The following is a 17,754-nucleotide window of genomic DNA, read 5'->3' as shown; positions in this document are numbered from 1 at the left end:
GGATCCGAACCCGCGGCGGGAGCGTTGCCGCGCTCCCAGCGCAGCACTCTACCAAGTGCGCCACGGGCTCGGCCCCACACATGCTGCTTTTGAGCCACAGGGTGCTGCAGTCAAAACTGGCTGCTTACAGAAACTTCTACTCACTGTGTGACAAGTGACACTGAACAATCATTTCCCCCTCTCAAGGTAATGTAATTTCCACAAGAGACCTAACAATTCCAAAATGCTGATTGAATAATTGAAATAACTTTCTCTTAGGAAAAAAGTAATTTTGCCTGAGCCACTGTTAACTACAACAAAGAGTCCTTCTAAATCCATCAAGAGCAAAGTTATAGACCTGACTTTTCTTCCTAGCATTAAGCTTCACACATGTGCTTGATACACTGCATCAGTTTTTCCCCGACTTCCCTCTTGGTAAGAAACCTGTTAAACCTTAGCCAGAAGTAGCCATGAGACAGAGACACCCAGAGTGTTGGTGTGCAGTTTCCAGTCAATTGCTATACACCTCTCAGTTTAGTTTATTGAATTATCTTGGCCTCAGGGCTCAGTCCTACTTGATAGATACACAGGACAAAAAACTAACAGATTTGGGTTAATTCCATTTTTATTGTGGACCAAGGCTTAGATGATTGAGACAGGTCAGCATCACTAGCCACTCCATCTGCTATCCTCTGTGTGAGCAACCTCCGTAGGAATTCTAAATTTAGCCCAAGTGATCAGAATCAAGAATGAGAAGCCCTCAGCCACATCGCCACTCCTACCGTATCTACACCTAATGGTCACTGAACACTCATCCATGCATGATGGTTTTATGCAAAACTAAGGCTCTGCTAGGGAGAATAAATTATTCACCTAAAGCTTTTTTTGCCCCATAAAAGAAAGCTGGCTTTATTTATTTATTTATTTTAAAGATGACCAGTAAGGGGATCCTAACCCTTGACTTGGTAGTGTCAGCACCACGCTCTTCCAAGTGAGCAAACCGGCCATCCCTACATGGGATCTGAACCCATAGCCTTGGTGTTATCAGCACCACACTCTCCCGAGTGAGCCACAGGCTGGCCCAGAAAGCTGGCTTTAGAAAGAGATGTGGAACTGGAGAATGTTCCAGGGAGCTGAGTTTTAAAGACCAATCACAAACTTGTTGCTTCTCCAAAAACGTATGAATCCATTCCTTGCACCACTACGTTTTTCATACATTCGAAATTGTTTGTAGGCTGGCCGGTTGGTTCGGTTGGTTAGAGCACACAGTTATAACACCAAAGTCAAGGATTCAGATCCCCATACAGGCCAGCCACCAAAAAAATGATTTCTACAACTCCAGAACCATGAGGTAAGTCACCTCTATCATGTCTTGAGCACTCACATCACCCAGCAAGTCTCCTGCCACTAGACGCCAGACCTTTATAGTCACAGGCCTTTCTCTAGAAGTCCTGAGACTGGGCACTCTCAGAAGGCTGGAGGTTTGTGCGGAGTTTGTACATGTGATTCAGTGCTTGTGTGAGGAAAGCCCCGCTGGTGTTGATCTCCATCAAGGTCAAGTTATCCAGCTAAAAGAAAAGAAAACAGACCAAGTTGGCCAAGGAGTTTTTGATTTTGGGTAAAAAGTAAACTACTGAATAAAAATAAGAAACCAAAGAATTAAAAAAAAAAAAAAAAAACCAAGCCAGTAATCCCCGCTTGCAATAACCTAAGCAGGCAGGAGACCGTGAGAAATTCTTCAGCGACACCAAATCCCTCATGGGCAGAACTCACTGATGACCAGGTGAGGCGGCTGCCAGAGTTAGGCAAGCCACACCTACCTTGGCATGTGCCTCCTGCTGTCTCACAAAGCTGTCAGCAGACACCCGGAGTTTGGCTATGCGAGTGTCCCACATATCCTTGATCAGAGTCCGGATCTCATCTGCTTTCGGGATGTTGTCTGAAGCACTAAAGGAAGCAAGGGGTAAGATAAATAAGGCATTAAAACTAAAGCAACACCAGACAGAAGTGGTTTACTTAAAAATGCTGCTTTCTTAAAAGTTCAGGCAAAATATTTTATCTATTCTAGACTTAGAAAATCTGTTTTGCTTTGTTTCCAGTTTTAAGATGTAAGGATTTGTAGCAGTTAAGCTTGGTGCCAAGGACATTCAGCAGGGATCCACACCAAGTTGTTTTTGCTCATGTTAAGTGTCCCATGGCAGGCTATTGTATAGGACTTCTGTTTACCTAACAAAATTAGGTCCTGGAGAATGAGCTCTAAATTAGACATCCTCTATCTCAGGATAACAGCATTCTGTGCTGTGTAATTTCCATCTAGAATTTGTTTCAAGGGCTGGCTCAGAGGTCATGACTTCCATTGCTCCTTATACAGACTGCTCAACGATCTGTCCTCCCTACCAGTAATCCAGGGGCTCACAACCCAGCAGGGAAGGAAAATGCCTGCCCTGTGCCAGGCACTACGCTCAGTGCACACGGCATTTCTATCTTCGCAAAAGCCCGAAAGGTTAAGGATTGTCCCACACTACTGAGAAAAAAAAAAAAGTTACAAAAATCACAGAAGAAATTGGAAATTAGTATAAACTGACCACACCTATACATAGCGAAATTCTGGGCAAAAGTTTGAAGTCAGCAAGGGGCAATAACAGCCTTCCTTCATGAAATATATTTTAAATTAAACTAACCTTTGTAGGAAAGGACAAACTAGAAGATAGAAGCAGAGGCAAACACTGCTCATCACTAGGCCTTCTATGGTGAGCCAGAAATTCTCTCTCCACTCCCAATCAGGATTGGCAGGTGGCACAATCAGTAGTATAAAACTTATGTAGAAAATTTTATTTATAAACCCAAACATTTAGATTTGGCACTCAGCAGGTTAAACAAAGGACCCCAGCTCTTTGTCAACAGAACTGCAGGACCAAGGTAAAATTTGGTCCCTTAGCCTAGTGAATTACAAAACAAGCTTTTGATAGAAACTATACACATAATATATTGAACTTCAAAAATTAAAATGAAAGGCCCCCTCACCTGGGTAACACTTAACTTCTTACCTAGTCTCTGTTTCCAGATTGTCTCCCTTTCCAGCTACGGTCCCCACTGCCACAGCAGCCTCTCAGATCCTCTGATGACTCGCCCCTCTTGGGGCCTCCATCACCACAGAACCAGCACCCCCACACCCCTGTTCCTGCATACATTCTATGCTTCCCCAAAACACACCAAGACCCTTCACATACTGTGCCCGAGCATGACCAGCTCCTGCTTCACTGTGAATTTTCCTTCCTTCTTCAAGCCTGCACCCCCAAAGAACCTCCTCTGTGAGCCCTTCTCTGGTGCCACCAGGCCTATTGCATCCCAAGAGAGTCCCGACAGCATGGATCACACTGCAGTTGAACTGCTGGTTCACACTTCCCCCCTCCAAACCAGGAACTCAGGCCTACATGACTAGCTCCATTATCTAGTGAATGCTTAATGCATTGTTGGTTCTCAGATTTTATCAAATGAGTGGATCAACTGCAACCTCATATCAACTTACAGACAAGTCCACGTTATGTAGCCAAAACTTTCCTTTAAACTCAGCAGTCCAATTCAGTAGGCCCCTAGCCCTTCCAACTGCTCTGCAGCAGGCAGTGGAAGCACATTCCCAAGTTTTAGCTCTTGGGCCCACAAATTAAAAGATGCTTAGGGACCTTCAAAAGCCTGACATTCTGCAAATTACACTGTAAGTATCTCCCAAGCAAAATTATCCACACTTGTCTGCCTCCTCTGCTGGTTTCACTCATTCATTTGACAAACGTAAGCACCAAGCACCGCACTAGGGACACCATGCATACAAGATGGTCCCTGCCCATTTAGTATGGGTATGTGTGGCGGCAGGGGGGCCTAATGGCACAGCCAAATGATTAGAAAATTACAACTATGGCAAATGCCATGGTGGTACACAGAGCTGCCAAGAGAATGTGTATGCTTAATCTGGGAGGGGTACTTGATATGCTAAACCAAAGCGGTGAGCGGGAACAGGGAGTAGATGAACTTACTGGGCAGTGGAAGAGAATGTGCAAAGTCATGAGGACACCGATAGGTTTGAAGAAGTGAACGAGAGGCCAATGTGAGCCTGAAACCTACAGAATCAGAATTGTAGAGTTGTAGAAGAGGGAAGAAGGAACACACACCAGGCTTGCAGTGCTTTGAACAGCATGATCAGGACTTTAGGCTAAAATCCTGTAAAGGCTGAGGATTTTAAGCAGAAGAATCACATGGCAGCTTTGCCTTTTAAAGACCACTCTGGCTGCTGCACCAAGAATGAATTAGAAGCTGGTATGGAGAACTCGTAAAGATGTAGGCAAACAAAGAGTTACAACAGCATATTTTTGCCACAAGCAGACTTTCCCTATAGCTCAAGGTGAGCCTTCTGGCCTTTCCTGTGAAAGACACACCAGAACTCAAATCCATATACACTAAGGAGAAAAAAGGGTAAAACTGTACTAAGTAAAACACATACAGTCATGCACCGCATAGCGAGGTTTCAGTCAATGACAGACAACATGTATGACGTTGGTCTCATTAGATTACAATGTAGCTGGAGGTATGTAGTAGGCTATGCTATCCAGGTTTGTGTAAGTACTCTATGATGCTCGCACAATGACAAAATTGCCTAACGATGAATTTCTCAGAATTTATTCCTGTTATTAAGTGATGCATGACTATATATAATTAAGAAAAGGGCTGCTGCTGGAGATGGTGTCTCACACTGGGGTCCCATGTTAAGTGAGAGGGTGTAGAACGGGAAGAACCAAGGGATTTATTGGGGAGTGGAGAAATAGAAAGATGGAAGACACACACACACATACACACACCGACACAGAGACACACAGACATGGAGAAAACCTGGCAGGTGCACATGTGCACATGGGACGACCTCCAGATTACTGATCTGAGTAACTGGGTGACTAGGGCCATTACTTACCATGGTAGTGAGCTGGGAACAAGGAAGGAGGGAGGCTTAGAAGAAGAGAATCATGAGTCCAGTCTAGGTGTGGACTCTAAGAAGTGAGATCTACTTACTGATTTAATAGAAGTTTGGTAAGTTCCATGTAGTAAGGGCTAGGCATTGGGGTAAATGTTTCTTCCTTTCGTTCATGATCCCTCATTTTCTCCAATTTTTCTGAAATTTAGAAGTTAATACATTTCACCATCACTATAACCAAGATACTTTTTAGATATTTAATGAGTGCCTATACATGAAATACGTACAGACACATGAAATATGTACAAACACATGAAAAAAAAACTTTCTGGAATAACATTTGCATCGTTAACTAGATAATTTGAGGACTCCTCTGTGAAAATTTCTCTAAGAAAGGAAGGTAAGGGCTCGGGAGAGTGCTGCGCTGGGAGCGCAGCAGCAGCGCTGGGAGCGGGAGCACCAAGGCCGCGGGTTCGGATCCTATATAGGGATGGCCAGTGCGCTCACTGGCTGAGCGCGGTGTGGGCGACACCAAGCCAAGGGTTACGATCCCCTTACCGGTCACAAAACAAAACAAAAAAAAAAAAAAAGAAAGGAAGGTAAGTTTTTGTTGTTGCTTTGGCCTACAGAATATATTCCTGATAAAAAAATATGTCAGAGTGAGAAGTTTTTTTTAGGGGAGGGGGGAAAGAGCAAAGTATTCTACCTTTGATGCAATAAGTGATCAAAAGTAACCAGTGACTTGAGAAATGTATTTATACTAAGCTTTGTTCAGAAGAGAGCAAGACAACTTATAAGCCACAGCCACCCCAGCAGTGGTATGATATCCTCAGGGGGTTTAAAGCTGTCCCAGCCTGGGAACAGTATTATACTCTAGTGGGGATTAAAGCCCAGTATCTACAGCTGTGTCCAATTCCACTCAGCATTAGCACTACTCTCACATATGCCCGGAACCCAGTAAGGTCTGAGAAATCCCAGTTTTGGGTGTGAACTGGGCAATGTAGCTAAGGAACACACACGCACACCAACTGTGCTGTGGGGTCCCACTTTTAGAGGGTTGCCCACCCATCTCCGGGGGCCCTTGGTGCTATCCTGCAACTCTATGACAACGTCCGGTCCATTCACCCTCTCTCTCACCACCCAGCTCTCACCCAACACCTGGCTGGGTGTGCCCGCACGCCACCCTGTCTCCCATCCTCCTGCATTGTTCCCACTCACTGGGGATCCAGCCCTCCAGGTGTGCCCTGGACCCCCCTCTCACCTGCACAAGAATACACTCCAACAACTCTCACATTCTTGAATGATCAGTAGTTCTCTCACTGCTCTATCACTCCAAACGCACTAACATCTCCCATTTTAAAAAGAAAACCCTGCCAGACACCAAATCCTTCTCCAACTACCAATCCATTTCTCATGCCTTTTACAACAAAACTTGGAGTTGTTTGACCCGCTCATTAACTTCCTCTCCTCCCATTCACTCAACCCTCAGGTGGGTGTTTATCCCACTCCTCCACTAACGCAGCTCACCAAGGCCCAGGACCTTTGATTAGCCACACCTACAGCAACTTATCATCCTCCTTGGAGCACATCTATCACTAGCTTTGGAACACCACCCTCTCTAAGCCTTCTTCTGAACTTGCTTGCTACCCTTCTCGTCTCTAGCTAATTCTTCTTGACCTCTCAACTCTGGCATATGGAGTTCAGTTCTTGACCCCTTCTCCACTACCTAAACTCACATGCAGGTGATCTCATCCCGCCTCATTCAAATACTATCTACATGTTCCGGATGACTTCCAAATTGACATCCCCAGATTAGCCCCCTCCCCTAACTCCTGATTCCATATCCCACTGCCCACATAACTTCCACCTGGATATCTAATAGGCACCTTCCGCATAACAGCTAAGTTCAAACCTCAACTCCTGGTCCCCACACCAGCCCTGCAGTCTTCCCCACTTCAGGAAACAGCAACTTTCTCTCCTTCTGTGCCTCAAGCCAACAGCCTTGGCAGTCACCCTTAACTCCTCTCTCTCACACCCCATGGAAAGTCCTTCAGCAAATCTTTCTGCTTCTTCCTGCAAAGAAGAAGACACCAACCACGTCTCCCCACCTTGGTGGCTGGAAGCCACTCTCAGATCTTGCCTGGATAATTCCCTATTCCCTTCACCCCATACACACACCTTCTCTACACAGCAATTTTTTTTAAACATCTGAATCAGATTATGAAACACCTCTGTTCAAACTCTCCAATGAGTCAAAAAGACTGACAATACCAAATTTTTGGCCAGGACACAGAACAACGAGAACTCTTGTACATTTCTGGTAGAATTATAACGGTTCAACTGCTTTAAAGGACTGGTTGGCAGTTTCTTACAAAGTTAAGCATCATCTGTCCTATAATCCAGCAAGCCCACCACTCTAGATTTGTATTTACCCAAGAGAAATAAAGACAAATATCCACAAAAAAACTTACACAAGAGTGGTCATAGCAGCCCTCTTTTTTGGTGGCTAGCTGGCATAGGGATTGAACCGTGGTCCTTGGTGTTACCAGCACCATGCCACAGCAGCCTTATTTAGAACAGCTCAAAATAGGAAACTACCCAAATATCCACCAACAGAAGAATGGGTGAACAATTACACAGTATGCTTACACAATGGAACAATACTCAGCAATGAGAGAATGATGTAATGATACATGCAACAAAAGGGGTGAATCCAAAAAACATTCTGTTAAATGAGAAGTCACAGACAAAACGTGACATACTAGATGATTCCATTTATATGAAGTCCTAGAACGGGTAGAACTAATCTATGGCGCAGGAGTCAGGAGGCAGTGGTCTCTCAAGCAGGGTCTACTGATTGGGTAGTGGTGCCTCACTGCTTCTCACCACACTATGGCCCATGTAAAAGTCTCGGGCCACTCTCTGCACCTTCTCTGGGCTCTGGCCTGCAGTGAGATAGGTTTTTGCCCATATCACCTTGAGTCTGGATGGGCCCAAACTGCCAGAAGTTGAGATTAAATAAGGAGCTTGGAGAGGATGCAGTGCTAAGGGAGCCAGGTCTGGTGGGGCTCCCTGCTTAAAAAAAAGAAAATGCCCCTCAAAGCAGAGGAATTAGGGTTTCCCACTATGTTTAGGACCACTAGAATCACCTGCCCCTCTAGGACAGGGAGTAAGGGAGACACGTCCAAGCAATATTTCTTAAACTGATTTGAGACTGGCTGACTGAAAGAGTCCTTGCTTCTAGGAGGTAGGTACCCCCAGGTGATTCCCAACACAGGGAGGGGGGGGAACTGTCAAAATCACTTGGGGGCTTTTTGAATTCCACATGCATGCCCGTACCACATCCCCACAAAAAAATAAAATGTTTTTCTATAATGAGCCACTCACATCTCTAAGGTAGGCAAAAGATTGTAAAGCCTGTCTGCATCTTTGCTCTATATTCTTTTGTTTTTTTCTAACAGCTTATTTGAGGCATAATTAATATCCTATACAATTCACCCACTTAAAGCGTACAAGTCAATGGTTTTTACTATATTCAGAGTTCTGCAACCCTCTCCTCAATCAACTTTAGAACATCATCATCCCAAAAAAGAAACCCATAACCTCTCTATCACCTCCAGCGTACAAGTCAATGGTTTTTACTATATTCAGAGTTCTGCAACCCTCTCCTCAATCAACTTTAGAACATCATCATCCCAAAAAAGAAACCCATCACCTCCAAAACCCCCATACCTAGGCAACTACTAATCTACTTTGTCTCTATAGATTTGCATATTCTGGACAGATCATATAAATGGAATGAAACAATATGTGGTCTTTTATGCCTGGTTTCTTTCATTGGGCATCATGTTTTCAAGGTTCATCTACACTGTAGCATGTGTCAGAACTTCATTCCTGTTTATGGCTAAATCGCAGTCCATCGTATGTTGATACATTATACAGAACACATGAAAATCATGCAAGACAACTATTCTGCTGCCCAACAAGCTGGTCTACACTCGTTAAAAAATCTAAGCATGGGAGCTGGCCGGTTAGCTCAGGTGGTTAGAACGCGGGCCTTATAACACCAAGGTCAAGGGTTTGATTCCCCGGACTGACCAAGCACCAGAAAAAAAAAGATGTTTTAAAAACTAAAAGAAACGCTGAAGGTCACATGATATTTGTGATTTTAAAACAAGCTAAAACAGCTAAAATCAGAAGATGAACTAAAATGTTCATACACACCAAAAGCTAACACGACGTTAGTCATGGTGGTCGGTAGACTGCTAGGAGGTGACTCTGGAGCCGTGAACTCCACCTGACGGACGGGCAATAGCCGGACCGAGTGGGGACAGGGCGTCCTCCCAAACCCAGCCCCACGACCCGCTCAGCCGGTCTCCGCTTCGTCCTCACCTACGTCCATCCACTCCGGAGGCAGCACCCGGCACTTCTGTCGTTGCTTCAGGTTGACCGCCAGCCACAGGGGCACTGCCACCGGTGCTCCAGGGTTAAAAGGCCCCAGGTCGCCCTGCCAAAGGCAAACAGTCCCTGTCAGATAAGAGCAGACGCACTGCTGCACCCGCCGCTGTCGCATGAGAAGAGAGGCACCGGTCCCCGTCCGAGGACAGACGAACCCCCAGCTGTCCCTGCAGTCAGGCTTCGCTCGGCCTCCCGGAAGTTCCCGACGCCGGCTGAGCAGCCCACCCGCGGACCACAGCAGACTCCGACGCCCGGCTTCCCGCCTCAAGTCCCCCCGCGGCCTCCTTCCAGGACTCACTCCACAGAGAGCCGCGCCAGCCCGCCCCGAGCCTCGCTTTCCCCGCCTCCAGCCCCTCCGCAGCCATGGGGCCCTCACCCCGATGAGGTAGATCTTGTCCAGACTGAAGTTAGGGATAATGGTAACCAGCTCCTTCTCGGCCAGAAACTCCACCTCCGCCGCATCCATGGCGGCGCGAGCGGCCGGCCCGAGATTCACCGTCTCCTCAGACCTCTCAGCGTCCCGGAGGAGGCCCGGCGGCCGCCACTTTCCCGCCACAGCGCGGGGCCCGCCCCCGACCGGAAGTCAGTCTTCGGCGGCCTATCGGGACGCGGCGGTCTCCACAGAACGGCGGCAGGCGGAGACCGCGGTCGCGACGAGCCCACGAATTGGCGAGCCCGGGCGAGATTGACAGCCTGCCCCGCCCCACCCCTGTAGTAGTCCCTCTCCCTACCGTAGGCCAAGCACCTGGCGCTGTCGGGGCCACCTGCTACTGGCGTCACGGTCGGTGTCTGTTCACCCACCCCCGGGCGCCTCCCCACCCCAAGTAAAGAGCTGGGGGTGGAGTTCGGGGCCGTGGCTACACCGGCGTTCCTCACGGGCCCGGAGCAGGTGCATTTGTTGGGCCAAACCCAGCGCCGGGACGCGGCGTGATCTGGGTGGACGTCGTTTCCTTCAGTTTCACCATCTTCTGCCTTCTCTGCACACTGGTTAGAAGCGCAGATGCCTCCACCCCAGCCCGCATCTTCCGACCCAGGGACGGGCGCGGATGAAGCACGAGCGGTGGGCCCGGGGCAGAGCCTCGGTCTCGGCACTCCTGGGGAATCGTGACTCGGGAGTCCGGGCTGAGGACGAAAAGCCGGATTTTAACCTGGGCCAGGGTGATTTCATGGGGCGCTGATAGGCCGGGAAAGCTTCCCCGGAGGACAGGTGCGGGCCGGGCACTCATTGAAATTCTGATCGTTACGCCTAAGAAAAAGTATAAGGGACACGTGGGTTTCAGGGTTTTGCATCCCAGCAGGAAACTGCCCCACCCCGGGCCTTCCAAACGCTCCCCTCTGAAACCTGCCCCATGTAGGATTATTGGGAATATGAAATAAAGCCATAATTAAGTTCTGCCTCCATGCCTGAAAGGCTGTCTGTTGTTTATCTGCATTGGAAGTTATAATTTATAGACCTGGAGATTTAACTGTGCTCTACCCTCATTAGGTCGTTTAAGATAAATACTCTCAAAGAAAGCAAATAAAAGGTCACTCTGGGTGCTGTGTGACCGAGGGTGGGTGACCAATCTGAGTCTGGGTCTCTTCACCTTCAAAATGGAAAAGAAGGAGCCTGGGGTGTTCAGGGAGGAGGGGAAGCTGCCAGCCACCTGGCCCCTTCCAAAATAGAAACCCCCTCAGGCATCTGCAGAGTATGTGTGCCAACTTGTCTGGGTTTTGATTGATGGGGGAATGTTTTCTTGACTAGCAAATATTTGTGTTCCAAAGTTGGCGAGGCTTCGCTTCCTGGTTTGCGCCGCCTGTAAAAGAGCTAGTGAGAAAGCTGAGGTTCAGAGAAGCCACAGTGGGATGAGGAGAGCTATCAGAGTCCAGGTGTCCATGTCACCGAGTCTCAGTGTTCCTATCTGTAAAGCGGGGACAATGCTACTGCTTGCTTCTCTGGGCTTTTGGGAGAACGAGATGGTGTGCAGCTGTCCAGATAGTGTGCATCACCAGGAGGGCTATGAACAGTCTTTCCTTCACAGCAGCATGCCTCATAACAGCCAAAACAGGGAAACGACCCAGATGTCCATCATAGGTGCATGACATACCAAATGTGGCATATCCAAGCAGTGGAGTATTACTCAGCTAGAACGAGTAATGAAGTACAGGTGCACACTACCATGTGGATGAACCTCGAAAACATGATGTTAAGCGAAAAGCCAGAAACAAAAGGCCACATATTGCATGATTTCATTTATATGAAATGTCCAGGTAAATCCATAGAAACAGAGTAGGTTAGTGGTTGCCAGGGGCTGGGGGATGGGGGTGTATTAGTCTGTTTTGTGTTGCTATAACAATACACGGAATGGGGTGATTTATAAAAATGAAATATATTGCTTACAGTTTCTGAGGCTGGGAAGCCCAAAGTCCATCTGGTGGTGGCGAGAGTGACCCAGGGGTCTCACATGGCAAGATGGTGGAAGCAGAGAGAGAGAAAGACAGACTCTCCTTTTCAAGCCCTCAGAACCACGCCCCTGACCACCATTCGCTCCTGGGGGAATGGGGCGCCTGAGGATTATGTGAAATTGAGGATGTGAATGAAAGGGTGGGGTGCTAAGAGTGAAGTCTGGGACAGAAGAAGGACACTGAGGAAAAATTAAGGAAATCTGAATAAAGTATGGACTTTAGTTAATGATAACATATCAGTGTTGGTTCATTAATTGTGACAAGTGCACAGAGTAATGTAAGATTCACAATAGGGGGACTGGGTGGAGAGGGTATGGGAACCCTCTCTGCACCTTTACTGTACGTCTAAAACTATTCTAAAATAAAAAGGTTTGTTTTGTTTTTTAAAGCTTTTCCCCAGGCTCCCCCACTCCCCTCGCCCCCAGAGACTTAAAACCCTGCCATAATCATCACCCTCTGAAGCTGAGAACCTATATTCCTCTTCATGGTAATCAGCACTAACTACAGTGTCTTCTGGCCACATTAGAATTTAGACCAGCCAAATAGTTTTCCAAAGGTGAGCCATCAATCTGGACATCTTATTTTATTTTATTTATTTATTTAATTTTTTTTTTTTTTTAAAGATAACCGGTAAGGGGATCTCAACCCTTGGCTTGGTGTTGTCAGCACCACGCTCAGCCAGTGAGCAAACCGGCCATCCCTATATAGGATCCGAACCCGTGGCCTTGGTGTTATCAGCACCGCACTCTACCGAGTGAGCCACGGGCCGGCCTTGGACATCTTATTTTAAAGCAATAGATCCGCAGTAGTGGAAATGTTCTGTGGCTGCACAGTCCAGCAAGTGGGCAGAAGCCACATGTGGAAATTGAGCACGTGCAATGTGGCCAGAGTGACTGCGTGGGGACTGGTGTCCTCGGAAGGGTCCTTCCCTTGTGTGTCTGACATTGCGGCTGGCAGCACACGGGAGGAGTCCTGCCCGCCCACACATCTGGACAGGTAATTACAGGACTGAGCATGTTTGGGAAGCACCTGTGTTCCACCTGCACAGAGTGTGTTAATTCAAACCTTGATTAATCTACCTGGAGGTCTGAATCTCTTCCACATAGAGTTTCTTATAGTGAGGAGACCAGCGGGCTGAGAAATGAGTTTCAATGAAGAAACAAGGAGTGGGTAAGAAGCCCCTTGGAGCCACAACCCTACCTGTGCAGTAGGATCACCTGCCTCATGCCCGGCCACACCCTGGACCAAAGCATTCAGAACCTTTGCGGGGTGCGGCCCAGCTATCAGTATTTTTCAAACTCCCCAGCCAAGGCTGAGAGCTGCTACTCGGACATAGACTGAGCCCAGCCTCTCTCCTGTGGTCTCTTGTGGATCTTAGGGGGAGGCAGTGAGTAGCAGCTGGTGGTATTGTCACTGAGCTAACGAGGAGGCTAAAAATACAGTCAAAAAAGAAATGCAGAATGGAAAACACCTCCTGGGGGTGAATCTTCCTTCCCTTGCCTCCCCTGGAACAAGCGAGTGGTGTGGCCCAGAGTAGGGCCATGATGATAAAAAAGGGTGACTTCCCTAGCTGGACCCCAAATGTGCTCCAGGTGTCTTTGAATCAGGCATTCCATGGCTCCCCGCTGGGTGGCTTGGGTGTGCACCTACACCATGGTCTCTAAGGTGAGGGTGATAACCATGACCTCCTGCAGGGGCTGATCTCAGCTGGTACCCATGGCCTGGTGTTGCTGGCCAGTGGCTCTGATTGCTTGGTCCCCTACCACTTCACCTGTTAGCTATTTTGAACATCACTGTCTCCTAGAGCTGTTGCAAGGTGTATTAACCCATTTGTCCGGGGCCAAAGAGCCCGGTCATAGCCTGCCCAGGGTCATGAAGCCCTGCCAATAGCCCTCTGACACTAAAGATATAAATGCTGTGACCTTTCCTCCTTTTTCTCCTTCTTACTGCTTGCACAGCCCTAGGCGTAGATCACCACTGCTTTGCTTTAGATAGCTGAGAAACGTTCCATTTCCTGGAAAGATTTGCCCTGTGATTTCTCCCAGAAAACTTCTGCATACTTCCTTATCTGCTGATTCCCTCCTGCTGTCTACATAAGCTGTGACCTTCTGGCTAATAAACGAGACTTGATCAGAATACTGTCTTGTCTCCATTTCTTGCGTCTCTTGTCCCATCCAATTCCCACTCCCCCCTCCAGGGTCTGCGTTGAATATCCCGCGGGTCGGGACACCCATTTCTGTTGCTTATAACAAAATACATAGAACTGGGTAATTTGTAAGAAAACAAAATTTATTGCTTACAGTTTCAGAGTCTGGGAAGTCCAAAGACCAGAGCTGGTGAAGGCCTTGTTGGTGGCAACAGTGACCCAGGGGTCTCAAATGGCAGAAAATGGCAGAGCAGGGAGACTAACCTCTCATGTGCTCTCTTTTTAAAGCCCTCAGAAGCATGCCCATGACCCACATTATTAATCCATTTATTAAGGTGTGGTCCTATGATCTAATCACCTCTTCAAGACCCCACCCTTCAATCACCATAACAGAATTTCCCGCCCTCAACAGTTACAGGGGGGATTAAGCTTCTAATATATGGACTTTGGGGGGACACAATTCAATCACAAGGCTTACAGGGACTGAGGCAGGTGAAGTCCGCAGCGGTGTCCGACACAGCTGTGCTCGTGAACAGTGGCTCCTACTCTTAGCAGTGATGCTCTTTCTTTCTCAGCAGCCCTGAGAGGTGTTGTCCTCCCTGTCGAGTGTGACGCTCCATGACAGCAGTGAGAAGTAAAGCAAGACAGACAAGCAGGGGCCAGGTCTCAAGGGGCCCACCCTTGCAACTTTCAAGAGCTTGGACTCAAAGGCAATGGGAGGCCATCTAAAGCTCGCAGGTGGAGGAGTGACATGATAGATTTGCACTTTAGAAAACTTTGGGTGGGTGGAGTACGGCATAGTCTAGCAGCAGGAGACTCACCTGGAGGGAGGTAAGCAGCAGTGATTGGCCTGACCAAAGGTGGCACCAACAGTGCGGACTGTCTGAATCTAGAGTCTATCGACTGTCTATGCTGTGCCTAGAAAAGCCAGGCACAGGGAAGCTTGCAGATCCACTCCAGGTGGTCACAGGTATTTCCCCATCTACCTGTGGCTCTGCACAGCCTGGCAGCGCGTCCCACCCCTCCCTGGCAGGCCTGCGTGTTCCTGCCTGCAGCCTGCCTGGTTCCTGTGTTTGGCAGGGGAGCCATTGTGACAGCCCCACTGCGCACATTACGGCTGGGCCAGGCGCTCTCGAACGGCTCCAACACGGTGTGAATACACTCTTGTGTCTTTTTGCCATCTGCTGCTGTCATTAAAAAATTACATTTCCATCTGTTTTCACACTTTTCTCCCCTCCCAGCCTCTCTTCCTGGAGGAATACAGCATGAATCCCAAGTCACGAGACCAGAATGTTCCCTCGCCTCTTGGAACCTGGGAACTTTCCCCCGACACACCAGGCTTGGGGTTGAGGGGCTTTGTCGGTGACCAGAGCTGTTAATTTCCTTCTATTTCCTCTTCATTTCCCATTAACTGTGGCCCCTGCTCCTTTCCCCGCCTTGCCCCCCCCCCACTTTGGGGGGAGCCATTCATGAAGCTTTTTATTGTTGGTTTTCATCAGTATGCTTGCCTTCAGCATTAAAAATAAATGAAAAATAAACTACAGACATTAGTAACCGTTCCCCCCAGGATGTATTTTTAAAAAGAACTGACAAAAAATAAGAATCAGGGAGTGATGTTTTGGGTTCAAGGTAAATCCTCATTCTGGACCAGCCCCAAAGAGGTACCCAGCTCCCACCAACACAGCATCCCCGACCTTAATGAAGTGTTAGCTTCAACAACCCCAACAACCCAGTGGAGTTGTGGCAACACTGATGAGCCTTGTGAGTCCTCAAACACAGCTGTGCAAACATCATATCGCCAGCATTGCAGAGGACTTTTAGACCATGTGCCAAGCATTATTCTAGGTTCCTTGTGTGTGTTCAATTGTTTAATATTCCATTCCCTGCAACCTAGTTGTTATCTGCATTTGAAAACTCAGGAAACTGAGGCTCAGAGAGGCAAAGTGACTTGCTCAAGGTCACTCAGCTGATAAATGGAGCATGGAGACATTGTCTAAGGTTAGGAAGCCCTAAGAAAGGATCCAAGTGGCAATCCCTAGAAGCACCAGGCAGGGAGGAGGGACATGGGGCGGGGGAACTTGAGGAGGAGCCAGTGCAGGTGAGTGAACAGGTTCCTGCTGCTGTCAACCCCTGGGCGGCTCTGAAGCCTCCCTAGTCAAAGTGTGGTCCTGGACCCTCAGCACAGCCCTCCTGGGAGCAGGTTAGAAATGCAGGCCTCAACCCAGACCTTCTGAATCAGAATCTGCATTTGAACCAGTTCTCCACTGAGAGCACATTAAAGTTTGAGAAGCTAGAATATTCCACAGAGTTGCCTGCTCCCTCCACTGAGGAGCAGGGAAGCTGGGGTATTTATCTACTAACCCCGCCCAGTATGGGGTGAGGGCTGCTCCCAAGGATGTTCACTCTCCTGTACTCCCAGCTGACCTTGAGAACCTCCCACCCCACCTGCTCCTGCACCAGAGAGAGCCTTGGAAAGGAGGAAGGAGTTCACAGTAGAATGCTGCTATCACATAAATGGGGGGTACTCGTAGTACACGCTCCATATGATTTCAGGTGGTATGCGCCAGAGCCTTAACTCTTAGCACCCCACCCCTTCATTCGCACCCTCAATTTCACATAATCCTCAGGTCTCCACGCACTGTCCCCATTCCCCAGAGGAGCAAATTGAGGCCCAGAGAGGTTGGCGACCTGCCTGTTCATGGTGACTTCCATTTATTAATTGTTTAGTTCTCTTGCTCTCTCTCTAAAAAAAAAAAAAAAAAAAAAAAAAAAAAAAATTGTTTATGGGGGGGATTTACATGATTATTTTACCTAATCCTCATATGCTACCCATGAGGTAGGTACTGTCACTTCCCCACTTCACAGGTGGAGAAAAGCTCAGAGAGGTTGAGTGATTTTCCAGGGTCACACAGCACGAGGGCATCTGGCCGACACCAAAGCCCTTGCTCATACCCATCCCCCTTTCTATCTCACAGCTCATAAGAGGGGTGCCAGGACAGCAGTGGGGTGCCCTGCTCCCAGCTCCCATGCCCTCCTGGTGAGAGCTTGTACTGAGCAGACCCCCTCCACCGCACCCCTTCTGCCATGGGGAGGCAGAGTTTGTCGGGAGACAGAGGCATCAGGGACATGTGCTATGCAGTGAGTAGAGTCACAGGTTTTATTGCAGTTTAGGGTACAGCTGTCACGAGGATGGGTCTCTCTGCCCTTACTCAGCCGGCACTGTTATGGAGTAACACCCTCCAAAATGTGACTTCACCAATAATGCGGACCAGGGCTAAGACCTCCGGCTGCAAGAGGCCAAAATCCCAGGGTTGGTGTGGATGCCTTGGGCCCAGGATCTTTCTCCAGGATATCAAGGGGATTCACCTTGGGCCTCTGGAAGAAAGCAAAACCCAGCTTTGTGGGCAGTGCAGCCTCTGGCTGGCCCCTTTTTCCACATCCCCAGCTCACAGCCGTGGGTCCTGTTGCCATAGGCACTAAAAGCCTGGGATGACGGGAGTGATTAGCCACAGCAGATTGCTGAGCAGGCTAGAGGCCTCCTAGCAGTGCCCAAGGAGATGTGGGGGCTCCCCCTCAGCCTCTGGCTTCATCCCCAGCCCTGAGACCCAAAGTCCCCTGGATTCAACAGGGAGCAGGACTAGGGTGGTGTCAAATCTGGCTTCTAGGTGAATATGAGGGGCTCTGAGAAGCCAAAAGGAAAGGGACAGCTTACCTGGCCAGTCAACAAGAGCATGAAGGACAGATGCATGTGGAGAGGCTTTGGGTT

At 48.3% G+C, this 17,754-nt stretch overlaps 1 protein-coding gene across 1 annotated transcript; it reads right to left on the bottom strand.

The window, feature by feature from the left end:
• Positions 1-528: 528 nt before the first annotated feature.
• Positions 529-9,964, bottom strand: GINS2 (GINS complex subunit 2). The gene is made up of 5 exons (XM_063112299.1): positions 9,774-9,964; positions 9,332-9,446; positions 5,038-5,137; positions 1,800-1,926; positions 529-1,547 (listed from the first exon to the last, which is right to left on the bottom strand). The coding sequence occupies exons 1-5, from the start codon at positions 9,861-9,863 to the stop codon at positions 1,422-1,424; spliced, it is 558 nt and encodes a 185-aa protein (XP_062968369.1). The 5' UTR covers positions 9,864-9,964; the 3' UTR covers positions 529-1,421.
• Between the last annotated feature and the right edge of the window lie 7,790 nt (positions 9,965-17,754).

The sequence above is a fragment of the Cynocephalus volans genome, chromosome 10 (genome assembly GCF_027409185.1).
Source record: "Cynocephalus volans isolate mCynVol1 chromosome 10, mCynVol1.pri, whole genome shotgun sequence".
Taxonomy (NCBI): domain Eukaryota; kingdom Metazoa; phylum Chordata; class Mammalia; order Dermoptera; family Cynocephalidae; genus Cynocephalus; species Cynocephalus volans.
The sequence above is the reverse complement of the archived record's forward strand: the minus strand, read 5'-3'. Positions and strand labels throughout refer to the sequence as shown.